Genomic DNA, 19233 nt, shown 5'->3' with positions numbered 1-19233 from the left:
ACCCAAACTTCCCAGGGAGGGAAGTTTTTTAACACACCAAACATCACTGCTTTTCCTTAAAAGGAAAAGGGAAAATATTTCTTTAATTTTAAGAAGACTTCTTGAAAATAAAAATTGGACAGAAATCTTCTGGTTTTGAGAGACTTTTCTGCATGACTGTAAAAACTAACAGGATTTTGGTTCCAGGGGTATCAAAGAAGGGAACCTGAGTAGACATGGAAAATAAATTTTTTGGTCAGATGTTATTTAACTTAAACTCTTTACAAATAAAATGAAAAAAAGATTGTTAAGGATTCAGCAGACTGTTTTTCCATTTAATAATGTGGGTGAGCTCCTTTGTCTCAATTTTTTCCAGGAGACCATACAGAAAAATAGAGAAGGCAAGGACTTCATCTTCCTGATAAATGTCAGGAAATCTCAGATATGCATTATCAAAAAACAGAACAAAATACTCCCTTGAATACCCAGTTTATTTCATAAATCATCTTTAAGAGAAAATTCTTAAGTCTGTATATGAAGTCTGTATACTCATTATGAGCCAACATGCGATACATTGAAAGCTATTCTAGACCTTCTTTTAATGCTTAATTCAACAGCGTGGTTGATGGAGAAGAGAATTATAAGAAAGGTGGACATTTATAAATGAACTTGGTGCAAGAAATACTTCAGGCAACTCAGAACAGTTCTTAATTTGTGAATGGGATCTTTGTATGCTTCTGATGAAACAAGAATGATGATCAAAATACACTATATCATGGGTTGACAGCTGAGGACTTTGGTGATACTTGGCAGCAGGGTGGGTACATTTTGCAGGCACTCTCCCTGTACTACCAAGAGGACAAATGCTAGTGGCGGGTGCTGTCCTCCTGCTGCTGGAGAGACAAGCTGGCAGAGTCCTAGTGCCTGCCTGTCTGCCTGCCTCTGACTCAGGGTGGATCATTGTGGTCCTCTGCCAAAAAAGGTTGTTTACCATTTCACTATATTGATAACCAAATACAAAATATTGGGATATATGTAGCTGATTCTGGATTATGAACAAGACAAATTTTCAAGTATTTGTTTACTTTTGTATGTTCCTAAACCATATAATGGAAGACTGAACAAACAGTTTTCTCAGTCGGCTTTTTTCCTCCATAAAAGCTTTGATTTAATAAGAAATATATGGAGAAAAGGAGCTGCTAATTGGCCACATCCATCCTTTACACAATCCATGCTTGTGGCATCAAAGTATTACTTTCCATTTTGTGAAAATCATTTTTCATATGTCTACTAAAATTTCTGTCTGTCCCTTTTGTCTTTTATTCATTGCTTACAGAAAAGGGTGCATTTTTCATGTATCTGAAGGATGCCTTATGAGGGCTGTCCAACTTCCAAGCAGCCAGGGGCCATGTGCTCTGCAGGCTGCACCAGCTAGGGTTACATGCCCTGCAGGGTGAGCCATGGCCACTGAGCTGCATGCCCCATAGATGCCCCTACCCACCACTGTATGATTTGTCCATGACCCTTCTCCTCCTACCACTGCACTTCATGCCCATGAACACTGCTCACCCATGTGGTCATCCTCCCCTCCCCATGCTGTGTACCTGCACAGGTCCTCCCCACTACACCTCACACCTGCAGCCTCACCCCCACCATCCTGGGATTGTGTGGCCTGAGATCACTGTTGGCTCACTCTGCTGATGCACTGCCTGACCACCTGGGGCAAGGGCAGGAAGCAGCAGCCAGAGGACTGAAGGGAAGCATGGAGACTTTACCTGCTGTTGCAGCTGGAGTGATGGAGAGGCTGGGCAGGGATCCTGGGGGCCTCAGTTTAATGCCTCATGGGCCACATGTGGGCTGTGGGCTGCCAGTTGGACATTCCTGTTTTATTACATCAAGATATGTGGAATTATTTTTTACAAAGTAAAAGAACTACATAGTGCATCCTACTTTGTCTATGTTAAGAGCTAAAGTGATAAATATATATAAATTCAAAATTATGCATGGCAAAATGAAAAGCTTGACTAGATTTTATATTATACATATAATTTTAGGTGTGTGTTGGGATGTATCTTCTCGCATTGTCAAATTTCTTAAGACTGTAGTAAGGTGGCTTTTTTCTAAAGACACTTCTGTTTGTAGCCTTATCAGAAAAATGGCAACACAGTTGGTGACTGCACAAGTGTCCTCAATGGTGTGGAATAGTAATCTAGTTAGTCAACAGCACAGGACATCTTCTGTAAGTAATTACCATGTATACTATTAATATTTTCTTCTTAATGCTCAATTTTTGTAAAAAATTGAAGTGTCTGATGAAAATCAGTATCCAAAATCTTCTTTTATCCCTTTCTGCTTTAGGAACTGTTTGGTTTTTAAAAAAAATAATATAGCTGATGGATTTGTATATGTCTGTTCTTTTTAAAGATATCTGGTCTTAATAGGATATATTGCCCGTGAAAAATATTGTCATTGAAATGTGCAAGAAAAATATATTACTTAAGCTTTGGCTATTAGAGAATCATTATATAATCCAGGACTCCAAAGCTCTAGAACAGTTACAGAAGCCTTAAGTGGGATGAAATGGAAATCTTCCTTTACCATTTCTTTTTGTTTTACCAGGCTTATGGAGACAGTTCTGGCTCTCAGTTACATCATCCCCAGACAGATGCTCTGCTCCCATCACACAAAAAAAAAGCTCCACCTGATACTTCTGTGAAGGAAAGGCTTTTTATAGTGTTTAATCCCCACCCTTTACCTGTACATGTATTTGAGGATGTGTTTTGGTAAGTTTCCATTTAAGTAATTTTTATAAATAAAATAGTGGAATAAATTTTGCAAAATTTAGAAATAGCGCAAAAAATTTAAAAGATCAAAATCATGAAAATTCTATCAGGAAATGACAGCAGCTAAAGTTTTCAGTAAATCATAATCCATTTTTTGAGGATTTGGGTCAGTATTTGGTGAAAGCCTGAAAAAGCGCAGCACATTACTAATAAATTAACCTGCTCTGTGGATAACTTAATCTAAAGTGATGTATTTAATTTCATAAGTTTTATTTGCAGAAAACAGTTAGTTGTATTACTGACTCCTTCAGCATTTCATTGAAATTTTCTCTTGCATCTATTTCATTTTGGAAATGAGTATTTTTTTTATTTGACATATGCTGAGATGCTTGCATGGTAACTTAGTTTCCTGTACCTTGCCCAGGCAGCACCTTGCACCTTGGCCAGACAGGGCCAAGGGAACTTCTGTGGGCCAGACAAAATGCCTTTGTGGGCCAGACCCAGCCTGTGGGCCATATTTTGCCCACCCCTGCGTTGTTAGTACGTCATCCACCCAAATTTGACTTCCCATCCTAATGATCAGGACCTCTGCTGGACCTGGCCTGTCTGCCACTCCTCCTACTGCTGGGGGCAGGACCCATGTGGGCAGGGCATGCAGCCGAGTGGGTGGGATGGGGCATCAGGCAGGTGGGGAGCTGCATCCAGGAGCAGGATGGGTGAGTGGTGTTGGGACTAGAATCATAGAGTGTTGACAGTGCGGGGCTGGGACACAGGTCACAGCCATGATCTGCTCCCCTGCACACCCCTGCCTGTGGAACTGGCACCCATTGCAGGGACGTGCAGGCTGCAGATCGCAGCTCTGCTCCAGGCCTTGGCCCCACACTGTTACTGGCCTGCGATCCCAGCCTTAGCCTACCCACCTGCCCTGCTCCTAGATGCTGCTCCTGCCCCCGCATCCCAGCAGTATGCAGGGAGCACTTAGGGAGTTTGGTGAGCTGTTGTGGAGGGATGCTGTGGGTGCTAAAATAGCCTGTGACAGCTCACTAAAATTCATGAAGTGGCCCTTTAACAAAATAATTGCCCACCCCTGTGATAACCACATTGCTCCCTTGTGTGCAGTTGGCTACATAAACTGATATATCTAATCCACAGTAACTTCATGGATCATCTAGTCGTGGGCACACATTTGATCTGAAACAGTGTAAAGTTTATCAGTGTAATACATATTTTTGGTGCTTTCTTCAAGGAATCATTTTAGGCAACTAGCATATCAGCCCCAAGACCTGAGATACAATTCTTGCTTTCAGTCTTTTAAAACCAATGTTAGTATTGCTTTGTCTACTTGCATTATTGGATTATTATATATTTATGAAAGAGTTGACATTTTCCCACTCTGAAATGGAAATCTCTGATGCTGAGTATTCTCTTAAGGCCAAGTTGACCAACAGACACAATACACCAATGATTCAGTTAGTAAAAAATTAAGCATTATGTTTGGCATGGTACATGTGCCTCCACACATGAAATAAATGAAGTAAGAAAGAGAGAACAGGCAACTTATTAGTAATAAACTAGGTGAAAAGTAACATTAATAAACTGACAAAGTAATAGTGGATGTAGCAATAATAATGAGTACAAGAATAGTATTCCAGAAAAACACAAATTTTTAAACAATGGTTTTTAACAAAGAACCTACATAGTATAAAATGCAGCAGCAGCTTTAGTTCAATTATGAATACAGGAACACTATTTTATAGTATTTCAAGATTGTTATGTTTAAGCAAAGTTCCTGTTCTTTTAGGTCAAACTCTCACAGTGGGAAAATTCTGTTTCACCATATAGTTGTTCTCTAAGTTTAAGCTTTTGTAGCAGAACTTCCTGTCTACAGAGACAACTTTCTGGCATCTCTATTGGAGAGACTTAGAACAGCTCTTTAAAAATTTCAACTACTTTAAAGCAGGCAAACAGAAGAAACCAATAATGCTGAGTTATAGGGAATTTAAAATGTACCTCTTTGGGGTCTTGGAGCCTACAACTAAAGACAGCAACTCTTTATTGTCTTTGCATCTAAATTACAACCTAGTAAAAAGTACATAATATACAAGTGGTTTTTTTTTCTTTTTCTGTACATTGTGACCCTTCTTTGGAACTACCTAGTAACTTAGGAAGGGATGACACTTTTTTGTAAAAACTTTAAAATATCTTTTTTTTTTTAGTTATTTTATTCTCAAAATGGAAATCATAAGTGAACAAACATCCATTTCCATTGGTCACACCGGAGCTCAAGAACTTTTGCTAGAAATACTGCCACTTATCTTTTCCAACCAAGATGTCAATCAGGTGTATTACCTAATATACTTTCTTTGGTGTATTAGGCAAATGTTGGTAATTCATATGGTGTAGGCTTATTGTTGGTATGCTTAGACCAGGGCTCTCCAAGGGGCAGCCTATGGCCTGTGCGTGGCCCATAAAGGATGAAATTGTGACCTTCAGGGTTTGTCAGTGCAGATGCCAGGGTCACTGTGTTGGCATGGTTCTGGAACCCAGGGGGAACACTGATGCTCTTCACCCCCCAGCCTCCCTGCTTGCAACTGAATTCAGGGTTTTCAGTCTGGCAACTCAAATCAGCATCAGCAGGAAGAGGCAGGGGTGAATGGTGCCAGCACTCATCCCTGGATTCTGAAACCATGTCAGTGCTGCCTCCTGCTGCTGGAAGTTGGTTGTCTGGTTCATAAGAAGTATTGGATTCATGGGGCCAAATAAGGTGGACAGCCCTAGCTTAGAGGTTCTGGTATAACAGTTCTTGCTTTTATTTCTTCATCTTCTAGGGCTATTCAAATGGAGGGAGATGTACAGAGATATGGGGGAGGGCAGCACAAAATCAGCTGCCAGGTCTGTGGAAGTAAAACTTACTGTCACTGTTAAAGTAGTATGCCATTGATCCGGAACTGTGGGTATCATAGCTTAGCAGTGTTTACAAGTTGGTAATATTATGAGGTTTATAACTTCACTTGTTTTTTCCTTGTTGGTGTTTTCTAGTCGGTTTGGACACCTTATTGAAGTTTACCGTGTGCCAGGAAAAAATGTGGGCTATGCTAAATTTGCAGACAGAACGAGCGCCAACAATGCTATAACTGCATTACATGGAAAGGTTGTGAATGGCGTCAGACTTAAAGTAAGACTGGCAGATTCACCTACAGAAGAGTCCAACAAACGTCAAAGAACTTATTGACATAGTGGGTAAGTAGTTGATCTGTATTATTATGTAAACTAAAATGTAGCTAATGAACTTGATTGATCTCATTTACAGCATTTTAAATTGGCTGTCTACACTTGCCTGATAATACATTTGGAATATAAGGTTCTTGGCCAGAAAGAGACTTATTTTTTAAGTTAAAATGAATATTTATTATATTTTTGTAATATACGAAGAGATATTTACTAGTTGATAAATAACTATCTTTTCATTCAAATTAAAATAATCACATTATGTACTTGAAAATTTCAGTGTTGATTATACTTGATGGGGATAGAAGTATAAAAAAATAAAAAGTCTAATAGTCAATGTGTCTGTATCATTCTTTCATTAAAGAACACGTCTGCTATCACAGTGGTGTTAAATAAGTGACAAAGAGTTTAGGTCCCAAAAAGAGAATAGAGGAAGGAAGTTCAAATTAGGCACATCTGAGGAGGAGAAGGCAACATTAGAACCCAAATGTTTTGGAGAGTTGGGCCTTTTTGGGGGGATTATATCTTTTAAATGTCTTATAAAATCTCCCAGAAAAGAGAGAATGAAAGATTTTTCAATGGAATTGGAAATGTAAGACCCATACAAAGTAGATTGGACTTGTTCTCCTAAGTCATTAATGCACTTTGAAAGTCTTGCCCATTAGATTTAAGTTACATTTCCTGGGAAGAATGATTTTTATCTCCATATACAAAGATCAGAATTGGTGGTATTTTTTGCACTGTGCTTAGTGATTCTTCAGTATCACGATCACTGAAAATAAGAAAGTAAAGATTAGCAAAGACCGTAATGTGGATATTTGAGAACTCCTGCTATATAGGTTAAATTGGAAATTCCATTCGGTGATATATCTTCCACAAGACCAAGAAAAGCAATTGTTCTGGAGTTGCAAAGTGTGAGGTAACTGGTCTACAACAGAATCAATCTAAACTGCATTAAAATAAGTAAATGCTAGATTTTACTTTCCATATTTAATTGAACATTAGTATTCCCTTAATACTTGTGCCACTTAGATTTGGTTAAAGGCAATGGTTTTCAAACTCTGTTCTGAGGAACTCTAGGGTTACACAAAAGGTTATCAGGTGTTCTTTAAGGAGATTGGAGGTAATAGTGTAGTGGGCTGGAAGGTGGTGCACCACCATTGCTGGCCTGGGTTACCTGGCTCCGTGCCAGCGTTTAGGATACGGGTAGGGGTCTCCACAGGAAAAGTGATATGAAAGGGTTCTGTGATTTCAGGAGGTTTGAGGGTCTAAGATGGGCATGGACAAAATACAGGGGTGGGGATCTGGCTCACCAAGGGATTTTGTCTGGCTCAGCCCAGGGATGTGGGGCAGCTCGGGCCATGGGGCATGAGGCTGGTTTCACCACCCCCAGGCTGCACAGCATAGCTGGGGCTATGTGGTGGCTGGTGGCTCCTTCCAATTGCTGCTGCCAGTGTTGCCTCCCTCGCGAGACTTGGCCCCACTGCTTGAGAACCCTGGTCTGTCTACCCCACACCCACTGCCAGAGTTGGGACCCATGCAGGCAAGGCACATGGCCAGGCGGATGGGATGGGGCTATAGGCAAATGCAGATTGGTGTCCTGTAGTGGGATGGGTTCGAATTGCCGGGCGGTGCCACTGTGAGGCCAGAGCTCAGGGAAGAGCTGGAATCTTCTTCTCGCACACATAAGCTCTTGTTCCACGGGCAGGGGCATGCTGGGAGCAAATCGCAGCTCTGCCCTTTGCCCCAGCTCCATGCTATCACAGCCCTACAATCCCAGCCCTGGCCCCACCTGTCTGCCCCTGGACCTTGCTTCCTACCTGCCTCTGGCCCCATCCTGTCCACCTGGCTGCACACACTACCATGTGAGTCCCAGATGGTCTCCATTGTGACCTTGGGATCATGGGATACTGACAGCACAGGGCTGGGGCCTGGGACAGAGCTGCAATCTGCTCCCTGCATGACCCTGCCCACAGAACTGGCACATATCATGAGCATGCGGGAATCAGATCATAGCTCTGCACTGGGTCACAGCCTCACTCTGTCACTTCCCTGCAGTTCCAGCCTCAACCCCGTCTGCCCATCCAACTCCCAGATGCCGTTCTGTGCCTGTCCGTAGCCCTATCCCATCTGCCTGCGAGGGGCAGAGCCTCTTAAGGACTTTTGGTGAGCTGTTCCAGGGAAGTGGGGGTGCTGACCTAGCCTGCAACAACTCACCAAAACTCCCTGAGTGGTCCTCCAGTCCAAATAATTGCCCACCCAGTTGTACACACTGGGCATACAGTACACTGAAAACAAGCAGGATCTTTATCAGGGGACAAGGAAATATGCTATGTTTATTGAGAATACAAAAACATTAGAGCATCACATTTGCATTCACATGCATATACAGAAACAGTTCTGCAGATGCTAAGATGTTACCAGTCTTTAGTTGCTCGAGTCAACTTAGTGGCCAGCTAAGCTGAGCACGAGGAGGGAGCTGGGCTTCTGTCAAATGCATACCAATGCTCCATTGTTGTTGTGTGAAACTTGCCCAACTTCTTGCTGCTAAATCTCTCCTTTTTATAGGGGGCACTAAGTCTTTGTCCAGCATGTAGTAATTTTCCATTCTGACCAGGCTGATCTGTCATGGTCCCAGGTGCTGATTTTACAGACTTGTTTACTGATAGGCCTCTGTCATTGAAGGATTACAGGCACAGTCTTCAGTCTTGTTCCTCTTGATGTGTTGTTCCTGTCTTTGGGGTCAGACTTTGCTGCATCTGCAGTCTTCAGCCGTGGGGGCAAGAAATCATAGGGGCAAGGGGTCGTGGTGATCCTTGGTTGTTAGAACAAGCTTCCCTTCACATGCATACCACATTCAAACAAAATGACATTACACTTATGCTAAGTTACATAGAAACTAAGTAATAGGGAGATACAAAAGGGATATCATAAAATGAATATAAGTGGCTATAACTTTAACTTGACAACTTGTGTAAGGGAATGGAAAATTGTAGTCATATATATTGGTTATTGCGGTATCAATGATCGTTGTTTATTAACCTGTGTTTTCCAAGTGGAAACAATGCATCTGAATAACTTTTTATCAACAGAACTTGCCCAGGTTTGTGGGACCTGAAGAGCATGCTTGGAGTTTAAGGGAAATGACATAAAGGGCTTTCAATTAGATCTAATGGTTTTATGTTAAGTAACTACCAGGGGTCTTTATGAAGAATTTTATTATGTTCCTTGGGCAGGGATTGCTTCATAAAGACAAATGTCAGAAGACTATGAATATATTAAATAAAACCTTCCCTTTTTCATGAATAAATCAGTACTGATGATGGAATCCTTTGGTTGGAGGTTGGCAGTTATAGATGAAGTCCAGGCCTTGTCTGTTATAAATCAAAATATGCTTGGTTTTATGGTGATTCATTTTGTTATAGGGCAAGTGCGTTCCAGTGAAGCTCTAGCTGATTTTTCCATCCATTAGATTTTTTGATAGCTGTGAGACAAATTTCTGAGAGATTTCTTAGTTAATGAATTTAAAATCTGAATTGAGCTTAGATATTTAAAGGGAGTATGCTGATTCACTAGGTGCTTGGGAAGTCACTCTTTTCAGTTCAGATCTGCCACATAGGACAAAATAAATCCATTGTATAGTTTTATTTATTACAGTGGGTCTCAGTCTTTTGAGACTTGAGGCACTCCTCGAAAATGCCATTTCTTAGCTTTCATTCATTTGTTGTTCTGGTATGTTTATTGTGTTGTAGTCAGAAACATACCAGCTATATTTCATCAAAAAATCCCTTTCATAAACCATGTATATAGCCTAGTGAGGAGAGTAAGGTTGACCCTAGCTTCCAGCTTGTGTAATGGTGAGGTGTGTGTAAAAGTGATTAATTGCCAGATAATTTGAACAAAGTTGCTTATCCTTATCCTTTTGTTGACTGAATAATTAACATCCTCAGATGATCAGGCTCAGACTTATTTCAAAGGTGTCACAATCTCTTAACTGCATGGGATTGCATTTGAGAAGTGGAGCTTGTAAAGAGTAAGGAAAATGTGGCTTTCAGTATTTGCATGCATCAGGATTTTTACTTATGTCTTTGTTAACTAGTTCATTTTATGTTAGTTTAATCATCAGTAGTATTGAGTTGGCCATTCTTTATTGCAGAATCTCTTGGAAAAATGGAAGTTTCTGCTATGGAATTCTGGAACCCACTATCTTTTGCTATATTATCCTCAATTGATTTCATGGAATTGATTTTTCTAAGATACAGTTCCTCATTCTAAGGAGTTACTTCTCACATCCACACTTGCATCTTTTTCTGTATCACATATTACATTTTTTCTACCCAACAAGTCTCCAACCAGTTTTCTACTAACCAGTCTTCACAGGTCTGGTTCTGCCACTATTGTAAATGCAAAAAATTTAGAATCTCTAGGACAAATGCAAGATGTAGCCCTTAATTTTTTACAAAAAACCAGTATCCTGCATAATATTTTAAATACTACTCTATTTGCATTGAAATAGACTGGAATATTGTAAAGGGCTTTTGATAGCTCACTTCTTTGAAAAACAGCAACATGGAGGAATGTGCCTTTTACAGCTAGTGGCCATGCTTTTCCCTTGCATCTAGACTCTTGCTTTTCACTTGAAAGAATAAAATTAAAACCTCTCTTTCACTACTGAAGAATCTAATAAATATTGATAGTTAAAAGATGGTCCGTCATATCAATGTAAGCTAGCGTATAGGTTTGTTATTAATATAGCCTATGTATACAAGGCAAGTCCAAGACAAGGTCCAAGACACAAGGACAAAGCAGTTTGTGAAAGTTTGACTGCACTGTAGGTGCTGCAATAAATTTTAAAGGTAGTTACCAAAGTTAATGAAGTCTATACATGACTCTTATTCCCCTCCATAACAGTATTGTTCATTTAACTGCATAATGCAATGGAAGTCTCAGCTAGATGCCTGTTGCTTCCAACAAATTTCAGTTATTTGCATGTCAGTTAGGTGCATAAACCACATGAAGTGTATACCATCTTTCAGCCCTAGTGTCTGCTTTGTAATTTGATTTTATTCCAGTTAACTGTGTCAGAAGCGGTGAATGGACAGCAGCTGTCAAAGGGTGTTAGAAGAAGCTCTGAAAATGACAGGAACTAGTCACTTTTGCAGCTGCCATCTTCCCTCACTTTCAACTTCTAATAGTAGCCTGAGAGAGTCTATTAGAAACCCTGTGTAGGAGAGGAATTTTAGGGCTGCTCATCCCACAGAGGAGACAGCGCTGCAGTTAATCGGTTTTGAATTTTTGTGCTAAATTGAAATAAGTGCATAAGGGTGCATGCCTTGCCTTTCTAATTCTGAAATACAACATACATTGTAATTTATTTGTTAAAATATACCTCTAAAACAGGGGTGTCTAACCTATGTCACACAAGTGACACAGGCAGCTGTTGCATGTGGCACATGAGTCAGTAAAGGGAGGCACTGGAATGCTGACAGGGAGGAGAGCACTCCTTGGACTGGAGTGGGGACAAGATGGGACACAGGATGTTGCCAGAGGAGGTGTCAGTGTCAGGGCCAAGGAAAGGTGTCAAGCTTTCCTTGGCCCTGCATCTGTTCCAGAATTCAGGGCTCTGGATCCTTGTTCAACATACAAAACTGCAGTGGTTGTGGGACCAGGGAAGGCTCTTGGTGGCGACACCTACTCTTGCAGTACCATCTGACCCATTTCCATTCTGCATAACTGTGGCTGAAAGCTACATTGGTGCCCCAGGGTGCAAACTCTTCAGGTATACCTCAGGGGGTGGAGATCAGACCAGTGCTCTGGAACAGTGCGGGTTAACTTGTGGCACACCTACCATAAAGACTAGCTACCAGTGTACTAAAAGTAGCACTGCTGTGTTCCATTTTTTTCTCACTGTTCTTTTATTACAGGTAACTCAGTTCATAAATAAAATGACATTTTTTCTAACTTCTAGCTCTGCAGCCTCATCCTGAATCTCTGAATTAAGCTGGGATTTTTCTTTTCTTATCCCCATCACATCATTAGTAAAATAGTGCAAGCCAAGCTGTGCAACTCCAAATGTAGAAGGGCACCACTTGGTGATGTACAAGAATGTACAGGTTTTACAACAGTAATAGTTAAAAGTAGCTAACCAGCAGCCATCCTAATCAGAATCATAGAAATAGAGATCTGGGAGTGACTTCAAGAAGGTCCTTTAGAAGGAGGTGCCTTCTAAAAGGAATACTAAAGCACGGCGACGTGTAGACACACCCAGAAAGCAGATTCTTTGAAGTCTTACTTTGCAATAGGGAATTAGTTATTAGGATGATAATGTGTGTTATTGGTACAGTTATAGAAAGACATAATTTGCTAGTGCTATTCTGGACTTGTTTTCACTGCAGTCTTAATCTCTAACTACTATTTCACATACACACAAGCATATAGTTTAAGTGATACTTTAACTCAAAGTACTTAAGCCATTGGAATTGTGGCTTGAAGTTGGAGTGCTGTTGACATTCCTACTGGGAATGCTTAGGAGGCTCAGCATAACAGCAATTCTAAGTATTTTCTTTAAAAAAAAAACATATGAGAAAGTGGAGATTGCTCATCATATATAAATTATGCTGTGCTATCAGACTATAACTGCTATTGTAAGTACCAGTTGCTATGGTAATACGTTTATTTTCTTCAACTAATATGTAATTTAAGGAGGGCATGCATTCTCTTGTCTAACAAGTTTTCGCAATTTTAACCAGATATTGAATTTTCAGGTTTTCCCTTTCCCATTAAGCTGATTAGAAACATGCCTTTGAGATTAATCTGTCATCCTGCAACTGCTCAGTTATGCTTTTGTGGAAGTGGCTTGTTCTTCAAAAGTGAAGTTTCAGATTAGATTTAATCCTCAACTGATTGTGTTACCATCCTGTAAGTGGGATGCATTCTGGAAAGTAGTGATTCTGCAAGGGTCTTAGACCTTCCAAATAACCGAGTCATTATAAGTTTCCCATGATAAAAGTAGCCGTGACAGCTGACATTCTCTTTGTACGTTTATGCAGGGAATGTTCAGTAGAGTTAGGGATGTAACATTATTTCCATATATGACATTAGTGAGATAAGAATAAGACATTGATTTTTAACATGGTAATTAGCCATTTGAACCATTTGCATAAGGGCAGGACAGGTACTCTATTGCTGAAAGTCTTTAAGATTGACACTTCTCATCTACAGTATGTATTTTAGAAAGATATTCAGCTTCTTGGGCCAGGTCTGGACCACAGGAGAATTGAGAATTGGACTACAGAGCTTCTCCTGGGTTGGGGGTTAACATGGCTGTTGCTCATCCCCAGCCTCCAACTCATGTCCCCAGTCAGCTCTGTCCCGCCCTTGAATCCTTAGCCCATCTGAGAGTCCTGCAGGCCAGTTTCAGTTTACAGGCCATACACTGGACACTCCTACTGTAGATCAGTAATAGATTGATGCAGACATTACTGAATAAAATTCTGTGTCTGTGTTATTTAGGGCATGAGACTAGATCATAACTGTTCCCTTCCTTAATATCTGTGAATCATCAAAGACAGTAAAAAAGGAGACTTGTTAGCACCTTAAGCTATACCCTATCTGGTAGCGACAGTAGAGCTGCTTTCTCATCATATTTAATACCCAACTGTGGCAGGTTTGAGCTATAGGGGTGGCCATGAGACTCCTGCCTGTCTCCCTTGTTTGCTCTCCTGCCATGCCTTGTTCTTAATGAAGGTTAAATAAGGGAGGCTGCCTGCAGGCTTTAGAGTGAGCCTCCATCCAGTCAAGCCCCTCTCGGACTCTACTAGTCTTGCTTTGACCCTTAAGCTCAATGGACCCTCTCAGTTTGTTCATGCCCCTATAAGGCACCTGTGGTCTGAACAGCTAATTGTGTGTCTGTCCCTGCAGAGCTCCTGTAGCCTTAAGGGCTCATTGCGTGCCTCCATACTTCCCTACACCACACCCTCATGGCTGTTGTTGTACTATCATTCACTCTGTAGGGGGCCTTATCAGACTCCTCTCACTATGCTCTTGCTGGATCCTTTAGCCAAGGCCTATGGTAAAGGACCTGGCTTCTAGGCTTCAGCCTCCTTGCCTGCAGAACCCTGACCCTATCAGTCTCTGGCAGTGGCCCATCTCAGACCTTTGGTCCCTCCTGGGCCATGGCCCTGCTCCCAGGCCAGTAGGGATCTCCAGGCTCCCTGGCTGTGGCAGTTCCCGGCTGTTGTCCCTCCTGGACCATTAGCGCCTGCTGGGCTCAGTTCTGATAAGCAGGAGAAGTCTGTTTATCCAGATCTTCTTTGGAGATCCCTGTGGCAGGTCTGGGTAAGGGCTGGAGGGGGAGGCTTGGCAGGTGTTCTCAGGACTTGATGGGCTTATCCTGTCTGGGAATTCCCAGAGTTTGCAAGACTGGGCCCCTCAAACCCTGGGAGAACCCCATTGCTTCTTGTCCCGCACTATCAGTGGGCAGGACAAGGAGTGACATGCTTCACCCAGGGAAACAGATTAGCTGTGCTCTGACACCTTGTGGATTAGCTGATCCATTTTATTTGGCAATGTCTATTTCTAGCCTCATTCAGACAAATCAGGTTTATCATGGCAGAAAGCTGCACTGAGCTGACTGACCAGCAGTAGCTTTATTTAACTTTTGTAGTAAGTGATTGCTTGAAATCAGTAATGGAGAATACAATCAGTGAATAATCTCTTGCCATTTACCTCTTAAATAGTGGAATATTGTGAACGCCAAGCCTGGTATTCTTACCAGTTTTTCTGAGTACTGTACTTATAGACTGCTTACCTAAAATACCTTTGAATTTTCAGATAGAGAAATTGTCTCACTTCCCTCTGAAAAATATCTCCCACAAGGGCCCTTTTTGTGTAGCGGAACAGCTGGCTGTTTCTTTACGCCACACAGATGACTGGATTTCAACAGTGTTTAAAAATTTATATTGCATTACAGTTCTTTACATTGACTGTCCCTAGATCTCTCCTTAGCCAATACCTTACCATTCTTCTATTATAATGTCATTGCTTTACCAAGGCATTTAATGCTCTATGCTATAAAAAATGAAGGAAATAATCAAGTTGTTTTTCCAGAGAACTGTGTTATGAAATATTGACTTCCCTGTTCGTTGCAGCCTTGACCCACAGAATGCTTTCTAAAAGAGCAGGGTTTCATAGTAACAGCATCTTGAAAATATATAAAACAAAGCCTCTACATAATGCAGTAAATCTTTGCTACTGAATCCCAACAGCCCTATACAAAGAGGTATCACTGAATTATTTCACCGTTGTAAATGATAGTAGGGTTTTTGTTCTTGATTTTTTTGCCATATCTTGCTGAGTTACTGTTTTTATAAACCTATTGTAGGTCCTCCCCTCCCCCCCCGGCTGGAGTCACAGAATCTCTTTTTAAATAGAAGCTGTAATAACCAGTGGTAGGAATCCACAATGTGTTCTCTAAGAATTAACTTAAGCTTCATATCTTTTATTGTTCTTATTCTGAATAAGTTTTTTGTTTCATCAGTTTCTTTTGCATACAGTTTTTAAAGTAAAAAAAATCTGTGGAAAGGGGGAATTTTATAATACATGCATACATGTGTATGTGTGTGTGTGTGTATAATTGTTTATTTCTGTATACATGTATTCAAAATTCAGTTATATCACATATGTTCCAAAATATATGAAAAACATTATATGCGGAAAAATGTTGGCTCCCACACCTAACTCGAGAGAGATGGCATCTCATTAGGCTATGTCAAGTAATCATAAATGGAGTACAGTATTATCTTTTTTAAGTGTATTGACCATATACAACTTTCTGTGTATGATGTGTGGTGCCGTTCTAAGAAATATCATTTTTATATGTTTGTTTTTAAATAAAAATGGGTGTTTTACATTTGATACAATTTCATACTTGTGTTCTTTCTACAGAGCAGAAATTAAATAATGACCTGACCTCCGACTGACTGACTGAAAACGTGACTAGATGACTTGACACGATTCCTGTGGACACTGACAGCTTTTTATACTGTTGTTAATTGTTGTTTGTATAAAACATTTTCTGTTTCAAAATTGAAATGGAGACATAGTATAAATTTAAATTAGTCAACTTTTTAGCTGTAAACTCATAAGTTTTCTGTATTAGAGAAATAAATAAAACGTTTGTTCATTAAACCATGCCTCTAATATGGAAATAATAGTGATAGGAGAAAAACAAGGGAGGCATCACTAATGGTTTGACTTGTTACTTGCCAGTGACTCAGACTGTACGTACTAAAGAGTAATTGTAAGTGTAGACATTTTAATGTAGTCAAAATGATAGTAAGAACTGGAACTATATAACTAGATTTTTTTTACAAAATCTGGTATAGAATATTTCAAGGATTGCTTGCAGAACAAGCCCATGTACCGGTACATGGCTGGGGACTGCCTGGCTAAGCAGCAGCTCTACAGAAAAAGACCTGGAGGTTATAGTGAACAGTAAGTTCACTATGAGCCAACAGTGTGCTCTTCTTGCAAAGAAGGCTAAAAGCATACTGGGCTGTGTTAGTGGGAGCGGTGCCAGCAGACTGAGGGAAGTGATTATTTCCCTCTGTTCAGCACTGGTGAAACCACATCTGCAGTAGTGTGTTCAGTTTTGGGTGCCCCAGTACAGACAGGATGTGGACAAATTGTGGAGTGTCTTGCCAGAGGGCAATGAAAATGGTTAGGGGGCTGGGGCACATGACTTACGTAGAGAGGCTTATTGGGAAGGAACTGGGTTTACTTAGTCTAGAGAAGACTGAGGGAGGATTTAATAACAGCCTTCAGCTACCTGAAGGGTGGTTCCAAAGAGGATGGAGCAAGCCAGTTTTCAGTGGCAGCAGACGACAGGACAAGGAGTAATTGTCTCAAGTTGCAGCAAGGGAAGTTTAGGTTAGATATTAGGAAAAACGTTAGAAGGTAGGAAAGCATTGGAAAAGGCTGCCCAGAGGGGTTGTGGAATCTCCATCCTTGGAGGTTTTTAGACCAGGCAGACAAAGCCCTGGCTGGGATAATCTAGTTGGGGGTGGTCCTGCCTTGAGCCGGGGGTTGGACCTGCTGAGGTCCCTTCCAACACTAATTTTCTACAGTTCTGTGAATGCTTGGCTTTGTCCAAATTGAAACTCAGATACAGAAACGTTTTTTTTTTAAGAAGAGACTATAAGCATGTTTTAATTATTTTTTCTGAACTGGGGCTAAAAGAATTGCTTATTTTTTTTAAATGCTGACTTTAGACTGGGAATCAAGAGATCTGTATTACTATTGGTAAGTAACTATCATCACTTTGGTATTTTGAACAGTGTAACACACATTATCTATGAAATTGGCCACCTGAACAGGTCACTACTTTTTGGGGAATTATAATAATTTGTTAAACAACCCATTGTTCTCTAAAGAACCATGGCTGAAGGAATTAATAAAGATGGCCATAATGCAAATGTAAAGGCTGTATAGCTCACTGAATGCATTGATCTGTTATCTCTAGAACATGCAGTTTAGATTTTCAGACACATAGATTAAAATACTTGACACTATTTCACTGCATGTGGAAATAGAATGACAGTCTGTACACAACAGGGTTCCAATGTGGTTTAGATAAAGGTGCATTAGTACATATTTGTGTGAAGAAGTTTAGGCAGTATCTAGGGGCACTGACAGCCATGAAAAAAACAAACAAACAGGACTTTACCAGAAGAGGAGTTATGTTAGTTTGACCCAGCTCCCCAGCGTCTATATTGATCGAGCACTTCAGCAGGGGTATTTGGCACTCTTATCTAGAGCTGATTCAATAAGCTGTTAGATAAAAGCACCAAAAAGCCCTGCTGAAGCACAGTATCTATACAGATGTTGGGCGAGTTGGATCAAGCTAATGAAATGCTTTTTTTGGGTATTGCACTGCGCTCAGCATGGGGGTGCACTGAGCTGAAAGTAAAGTGCTGTTTTGTTTTGATTTTTTCCATGTTTGTAAGCAGCCTAGATACTTTAAATTAAATTTAAGCAGGGTTTAGTTTTCTTCTAATACACTTGGATCACTTGTATAGTTTTGTTTATAAGAAGCTGACTGAGAGATATATGGTGTACCATGACTGAAACAGTTTAGGATGAGAGGTAAAACCATATCTTTAATTCATTCTGACTTCAGAGTATTTACAGGCCTAACACCAATTAAGGCAAAGGGCTCGTATTTTTGTAACTAAAATTTTTGTAGGGGCCATGCTTGCTCAGCTTGCCACTGTTTTTGAGCACCAATACCTAATTTTCCCAGTAGAGGGTGCCCAATAAATGCTACTCATCTGTGTGACAATCCAGTTTACAAGCCTGGCAATGTAGTAAGTTTTCAGCTACTACTAGTTTAAAGTGAGCTAAGCTTGGCTTCAGGTCTGGTGGGGGCAGGGGTCCAGCAGGAGTTGCACACTCTAATCTCCCTCCGATGCAGACAGGACAAAAAGTGAAATGCTCCAAAACAGTAACTCATTTTCAGCCACTTATGGGATGTTTCAGAGGGCTTATATCTTTGTACATTTTAGAGGTGACTGAAATGTTTTACTTTTTGTGTCTGTCCACATCTCCTGATTAAGGTAGTTGAATGATGTCCTGGAAAATAGAATTCTATCCCTGGCACTGCCACAAAGTTCCCAAATGAGGGGTCACAGCACTAAAAAGCAGACTCTTCAGCCTTACAGACTTTTCATTAATAGTTGGACTCACTCCAGAAGTGGATGTCATCTGCCAAGAAAAATTGTGAGCTACTGATTTAAATTAAACTTTTCAGATTTGGTTATTAATTGTGTACCTCTTCTTTTCTGGATGCCTGATTTGATCACCTGCTGTGTGCTTTGCAGATATGCTGAATGCTGGAAGTAACTAAAGGTAATAGAAGCTGTTCTTTGAACGTGTAAATCTAAGAATTCTGAAGAACTCGAATCAGGAGTGTCTTAGATTGGGCACCCAAGGAATCAAATAAGAAAATGGTTTTGAGCAATAGAGGGGAACCTTGAGTTCTCTGTGGGTGCTTCAGCTGTGTATAATATGAAGACTGTTCCCTTCCCTAAGGCTGCAACATGCCCCTGGCTGCTTGAAAGCAGAATGTGGTGGAATCTTGAAGCATCTTGAGATGGGTTTTTCACTTGTAAAACTGGAATAAAAATGAGTGATCTTACTATATCCAGGGCTCTGCACTCTGATGTAAAATCTTTTCCAAGCATTA

The 19233-nt window shown here is 40.6% G+C and overlaps 1 protein-coding gene across 2 annotated transcripts in view; it reads left to right on the top strand.

Annotated features, from left to right (window-relative positions):
• RBM45 (RNA binding motif protein 45) overlaps positions 1–19001 on the top strand; it is a 28246-nt gene extending 9245 nt beyond the window's left edge. For both annotated transcript variants that reach the window (XM_090045373.1, XM_090045372.1), the window contains exons 7-10: positions 2122–2218; positions 2599–2762; positions 5802–6002; positions 15936–19001. In XM_090045373.1, the coding sequence (XP_089901499.1) occupies positions 2122–2218; positions 2599–2762; positions 5802–5994 (454 nt within the window). In that variant the 3' untranslated portion in view covers positions 5995–6002; positions 15936–19001. The remainder of the gene's footprint in view (positions 1–2121; positions 2219–2598; positions 2763–5801; positions 6003–15935) is intronic.
• Positions 19002–19233: the final 232 nt, after the last annotated feature.

This window comes from Crocodylus siamensis, chromosome 4, assembly GCF_052110815.1.
Source record: "Crocodylus siamensis isolate JL-2025a chromosome 4, ASM5211081v1, whole genome shotgun sequence".
Lineage (NCBI taxonomy): Eukaryota > Metazoa > Chordata > Crocodylia > Crocodylidae > Crocodylus > Crocodylus siamensis.
The sequence above is the reverse complement of the archived record's forward strand: the minus strand, read 5'-3'. Positions and strand labels throughout refer to the sequence as shown.